The sequence below is a fragment of the Fukomys damarensis genome, unplaced genomic scaffold (assembly GCF_012274545.1).
Source record: "Fukomys damarensis isolate Sample0158 unplaced genomic scaffold, DMR_v1.0_HiC HiC_scaffold_1, whole genome shotgun sequence".
Classification (NCBI taxonomy): domain Eukaryota; kingdom Metazoa; phylum Chordata; class Mammalia; order Rodentia; family Bathyergidae; genus Fukomys; species Fukomys damarensis.
Window position 1 is genome coordinate 59,054,292 of NW_022900913.1, and position 6,832 is coordinate 59,061,123.

At 39.8% G+C, this 6,832-nt stretch overlaps 1 protein-coding gene across 1 annotated transcript in view; it reads left to right on the top strand.

Moving 5' to 3' along the window:
• Positions 1-6,832, top strand: part of Iqgap2 (IQ motif containing GTPase activating protein 2) — a 233,150-nt gene that overhangs the window by 183,057 nt on the left and 43,261 nt on the right. The window contains exon 21 of the mRNA XM_010619114.2: positions 4,099-4,248. Within this exon, the coding sequence (XP_010617416.1) occupies positions 4,099-4,248 (150 nt within the window). The remainder of the gene's footprint in view (positions 1-4,098; positions 4,249-6,832) is intronic.

A 6,832-nucleotide genomic window follows, 5' to 3' on the forward strand; every position in this document is an offset into this window, starting at 1 on the left:
AAAAAAAAAAAAAAAAAAAAAAAAAAAAAAAAAAGAGCCCAGACCAGTCCTACCTGAAATTCTGGATCAAGATATCAAGATTTATTTTACTACTTGATTATACTCCTTCACTGCTTAGATTAGCATGTGACCTTGTGCATATTTTTTAACCGTTCTGATCCTTCTTTTCTTCATTAGAAATGTGCTTGGTGCTTCACATCTTTTGTTTCAAACCTTCACAGCAACCCAATAAAATTGCTATTACTAAGTTCATTTTCTAATTTACTAACTGAGGCTTAGAGAGGTTAACGTTTGCAAGGTCAAAAAGCTAATTATGCTTTGCAGATACATGTTTTTTTGACCCCAAAGCCCAACCCTTTATACTAATCCCTACCTTCTACCAAAAAACATTATAATGTATTACCTCCATGCAGATAAGATAGCCTATTATAAAGGGAAAGAAAAAATCTGGCAGCAAAAACACATTGAGAAGTGAGAACAACATGAGCAAGCCAAATTCTGTTGCTTTTCAAACCAGTTTTCCTCAAATGCTCAATATGGTTTAAGTAAGAATAGAACAAATTAAATTTGGGTTAATATAAAGTATCTCCCTGTGTCTGTCACCTCGTCTAGTCTGGCCTTCATTCCTCCTCAAGCTTCCAAATCAGAGGTCCCCAGGAGGTGGGAGAAAAGCACAGCCCACAGGCAAGGCCTCTGTGCATTTGCACAGCCTGGCTCAGCTCCCCTTCCTGAGCTCTGTGTCTGACCCAGATGTGTCCTTCCTCACCACGCTCCCTGTCTGCCTTCACCAGCTCTGTGTTCTAAAGAGAAGGAATTCAGTTCTGCCCTTGAGCTTGATCATGACCCCTCTCTTCTCATCTATTTATGTCCCCCCCCAAAAAAAATCACCCTCGGCCAGGCGTGGTGGTGCACTCCTATAATCCCAGCACTCAGAAGGCTGAGGGAGGAGGATCGCTGTGAGTTTGAGAACAGCCTGGGCTACGTAGTGAGTTCCAGGTCAGTCTCAACTACACAGTGAGACCCTGTCTCAAAACAGGAAAAAAAAAAAAATCACCCTGAAGATGAAGTCATCAACAAAGCAGTCCAGACTTTAGAGCAACCTCCATTGTGAATGTGTAGGTGGGAGAGGAAGAGGGACTATGGCTAGCAGGATAGTTTGTCTTGCTTTATTTCAAGTCTTTTGTTGGTGTTGTTGTACTAGGTTTTCAACCCAAGGCCTATGCACTGAGCCACACCCTCTGCCCTTTTTATTTTGAGACAGTGTCTCTCAAAGTTGCCAAGGCTAATCTCAGACTTGCGATGTTCCCCTGGGGCAGTTACTTGGCAATGGGACAGGCACATTTTTGCTTGTTCAGAGGCCCCCACTGGCATTAGATAGATGGGCAGGGACCAGGAATGCAAGAGGGCCAGTAGCATGTGCAGAGCAAAATGTGTACTGCTCCACATGCCCACGATGCCCCTCCCTCTGGGGACAGAGGTCAGGTGTCCCTGATCTGGACACAAAGAGTCTTCTGTGGAGGTTGGATGTAAAGCTTCGTGAAACACTGCAAGAAATTTTAGGGACAGCAACTCTCTTTCTACAGCAGTGGGACAGTGATCCAGTGTTACTCGCCAGGGAAGGAACTAGAGAAGTGACTCCTTTGAAATACAAGCCATATTTCATTAGAGCATCATGGAATCAATGCAGTGTGTCACAATCAGTTTTTTTTTTTAATGGAATAGAACAAAAGTGAATTGAAAATATCAGAGTATATCCCAGGAGTAAAGATAAGTGTGTTTCATATAATGTGTGTGCTTACCAACAAAGGATGCAAAATGTCTGTCTTATTATGGGTCTCTGTACATGCATTAATTTGGAGGGCCTCCTCTTGGTCATGACTCATAAGCTCCAAAGGTGACCATGTGACAAGGTTTTCAGCCACATTTTCCAAGATTCCGTGTAATTAACTAAAGAAGCATGACGGGGGGGGGGACTTAAATTTTGCTGGGTTTGGAGAAACTTTTTTGTCTCTATATCTGACTTCCACATATTTTTAAGTGCACAATTCAGTTGTGTTTAAAATATTCATAAGATTTTCCTGACCATCATTTCTGTGTGATTCTTGAACATTTTCATGCCAGAAACTCCAAAGGAAATCCTCTGGAATTAGATAATATTGATAGTTGTACAGCATTGTAAATAGACTAAACACTACTGAATAGAACACCTTCAAGGGTGAATTTTGTAGTGCAGTGTGTGTGAATTACTATGTTTCTCTTTAAAAAAAAAAAAAAGGACACCTGGGCTGGGGATTTAGCTCAGCAGTTCGGTGACCTGCCTTGTAAGCGCAAGGACCCGAGTTCAATCCCCGGTACCAAAAAAAACCCACCTATATGCAGTAACAATAACTGCATTCTGCTTGGCACCCACTAATCTACTTTCTGTCCATATATTGGCCTGATTTGGACATTTCATATAAATGGAATCACACACACAGGATATATACTAATACGTTTTTTCACTTTGCATACTATTTTTAAAGTATGTGACAGAATGAATCAGTCTTCATTGCTTTTTATTGATGAATGATATCCCATTGATGGATATACCATATTATCCATTCATTATCTGATGGAATTTGTGTTGTTCCCCCTTTTTACCTATTGTGAATATTACTGCTGTTAACATGCTTCGTGTTACTTCCTGTGCTTATTCACAGGCTATGTGTGGATTTGTGTTTCAGTTCTCATGTGGTAATTACGCTGAACTTGAGGAACTGCCAAGTTTCTTCTAAATGTCTATACCATTTTACATTCTTACCAACAAGGTTGGGAATTTTCTTTTTTTGGTACCAGGGATTGAATTTGGGACCTTGCACTTTCAAGGCAGGCGGTGGCACCACTGGGCTAAATCCCTGGCCCAACGCAACAGGAATTTTCTAATTTGTCCATATCCTTACCAACATTTTTAAAATTTTATTTTTTACAGATAATTATTATCTTTTTGGTTATAGCCATCCAATTTAGTACTCAGTGGTATCTCATTGTAGTTTTGATTTACATTCCATTGATAACCAATAATGTTGAACATCTTTTTTATGTACTTGTTAACCATATTTTTATCATTTGGGGAGAATGTCATTTCAAATCATTTACCCGCTTTTATTGAATTATTTGCTTTTTAATTTTGAATTGTAAGAGTTATTCTGGATGCAAGTCACATCCAACATGAGATTTGCAGATATTTTCTTCCATTCTGTGAGTTGTCATTTTATCCTGACAGTATCTTTTGAATAGTGAAATATTTTAATTTTTATGAAGTCCAGTTTATTCTTTCATTGCTTGTACTTTTGATGTCCTCTCTAAGAAACTATTGCCTAATCCAAAGTCAAAAATGTTTGCCTAATTTTTCTTTCAAGAGTTTTATAGCTTTAGCTTCCATCTAGTTTTTTTTGTTTTTTTTTTAATCTCTTTTGAGTCAGGTTTTTGTTGTTGTTGTTGTTGTTGGGTTTTTTTTGTTTTTTTGTTACCAGGGATCAAACTCGGATCCTTATGCTTGTGAGTCAATCACCAGAACCACTGAGCTAAATCCCCGGCCCGAGTCAGTTTTTATTTATCCTGTGAGGTCGGGATCTGACTCCTTTCTTCTGAATGTCAATGTCTTAAGTGTCCTGGTACCCTCTGTTAAAAAGACTATTCTTTCTCCATGGGATTTTCTTGGTGCTACATTAAATCCTAAAGGCAAACGAGTAGAGCTTTGGAGAACACACATTACAAAAACCAAATTCACGTGCAGGATGTATTTTCTTACCTTAACATTCTCTGTCTCTATGTCTCCTGATGCAGAAAACATGGAAAGTTCATCTTTTTTTTTTTTTTTTTTTTTGAGAGAGGGTCTCCCTATGTATTTGAGACTGACCTGGAACTCACTACGTTGTAGCCCAGGCTGGTCTCGAACTTGCAGCAATCCTCCTGCCTCAGCCTCCCGAGTGCTGGGATTACAGGCGTGTGCCTCCATGCCCGGCTCACCTTTTTGACTGTGTGTCTCAGAAGATGTATGAAGGGAGGAGATCAAGAGTACTAGAGTTATAATGAGTAATGTCATAAAATTCTTTACAGGATGTCATCTCACACAGAAAAAAGCTGAATAAGAAGAAAGGAGGAGAAATGGAAATACTGAATAACATTGACAACCAGGGAATCAAAAGCTTGAGCAAGGAGAGGAGGAAAACACTAGAAACATACCAGCAGCTGTTCTACCTTCTCCAGGTGAGCACAACTGAGCTTTCACCATGAGTTTTAGGTAAACATCGTTTTCCATGTCTGCTTAACAGTGGTTCTTCCCTCGAGTGTCAATGAAAATAGCAAATACACTATGCACACTTATAAGCACAAAAGGCTATTAGAAACACTTATATACAGTATGTCATTTAACTGTTACTGTAACCTGGGACCCAGAGAGCCCAAGTACTGCAGTTCTTCCCATTTTACAAGTGACAAAACTGAGAAACAGCCAATAAATGATAAGATAGGCATTTGGGACACAGACATTTTGACTTCAGAGCCTGTGTTCTTCATGATCATATTATAGTACATTGATGTGCAGAAACACTGTAGGTCTAATAAGGACACAAACAGAGGCTGTTAGCCATGAAAAATCTGAAGTAACTGAAAATCTGATCTTTACCAGAACCAGGAGGCTGGGATTAGGAAATGCAACATCCTCCTTATCCAGTTATTTTTTATGGCATTACTGTGATCTGAATGAATAATAATCCTCCATTGCTTCTGGAGTACTGGTGAAAACTAACAAGTGTAATTGGTTATGATTGGATGTTGATGTTTAGCAGTTTTTATTTGCCTTGACCACTGACTGACCTCATCCACTCCACTAGCACAGTTAGTCACAGAGGAAATGAGTAAGTAGTAAGGAGATTCAGAAAGAGACAAGCCTGCCCTGTTCAAGCCTCCACTGTGTGGGTCGCTGACTCCCTCGAGGCCTGGAGATGCCCAGATCTTTCTTTGCATGAGAATGTCACTGCCGTTCCATTTATGTAGAACACAGTACACAGACCATAAACAAGAGTTGTGTCTATCCCAGTCGAATGACAAAATATTAGTTTCGGTAGGTGGTAATTTAAGAATTCTCTACATGGAAAAATACACATTTTTTTTCCCAATCAGATGCAGGTGCTTCAAATAGCCACTGTGTGGCAGCATAGGAAGAAAAGTGTTAATAATTATCTGAAATCCTCTGGTTCACGGCTGCAACCTCCTGTTCCAAAGGGAAAATTATTGCCTGCCTAATTTAGATGAGTAGTCAACTACCAGTTGGAGATTAATCATAGGTGTTCACCAGTTTTATACATCCATGAAATCTCAAGCTTAGGTAGATGCTTCTACATTTAATTTGTCTTAATGTGACAGAATTTGTCATAAGAAAAGTATAGCTTGAGTCAGTGACCTAAAACTTGCATTGTTTACCTTGTTAAAAAGTAGAGGTTCATTTAGAGAATGTAGAAAGTACAGGAACATGTTTAGAACAATTATACTCACTTTTATTTTGCAGAAAGCCTCAAACATAGATCCCCAGGGCTGGGCCATTCAGTTGTATCAATTGATGTGTCTTTTGTGTTTTTCTCCATCATTTCTTCTCTCTTATGTGGAGGCCATTAACCTAAGATCAATGAAGATAGTACGGACTAGCAAGGGTTCTTAAGCAAAGCAGCAGGCCACCTATTAAAGGTTTTGCTTTGGGTTTGTCTCTTCAAAATGACCATAAAGTTAAAGTTTTGGAATCACCTAGAGACAAATGATAGGCCTCTTTCTTGAACCCTAGAGTGAGTTTCCTTTCTCACTATTCCCATACACTGAGTTAAGAGTTTGGGAAGAATTGTTATTCAGCTGTCAAGAAGAAGTTATCCTAAGTTACTGCTTCATAGAAGATTAAGCAGTCATGATGAACTCAAAAGTAACCCTAAGTAGTAAACTCGAGTGTCGTTTTTCTTGAAACTGCTAGAGCACATTCAGTGAATAGTAGCTTTCCAGCATGTGAATTAAACATTTTCTTTTCTCATCAAAAGGAGGATAAGGAGGGGTAGGAGCCTTCAATGTCTGTGTGAACTATCTCCTCTCTAAATGCTACTTTTCCTTTCGACCTCCACGGGGTTGAGGTGGGTGCTGGAGGAGAACCTCATGACTGTGAAGACTGGCGCTGAACCCGAAGGAGTCCATCCTCAGCGGAACCTTGGGGCTCCGGTTCAGTTTTCTTTACTTCTGGTCAATCTTCTGAACTGTTGTTTTGCTCATATTGTTGTCAGTGGGGGTGGTATGGAATTTCCCTCATCCACTCCCTCGCCCTTCACCCCCTCCTCATCTTCCCTGTGGAGCATCATGGCGCTCTCGAGGTCTCCTCGTCAGCACAGCCTCCTCATTCTCTTTCCAGTCTCTGGAGATGTTATCTGTTTCTTTTTATCATCCAACAGTCCTTTTAGGCTAGTGTGTGGATCTGGGCCCTCAGCCTGTTCTTGACAGACTCCTCAGTTACCAGGTTCTATGGGATTATTCTGCCCTCTTCTTCTTTTTTTTTTTTTTTTTTTTTTTTTGTACTGGGGATTGAACTCGGGTCCTTGAGCTTGCAAGGCAGGCCACCGAATTGCTGAGTTAAATCCCCAGCTGCCCTCTTCTTCATTGCTACAAAAAATATTAATATGTGATTCCACATGGTTAGCAGTGCAAAATATATACAATATGTTTCACAGTACAGAAAATATATACTGTATGACCTTTAAGTCCTGTTGTATCTTTCTAGTATAGCTACCTATATCACAGTGGTAATTGTTATGACACTTTT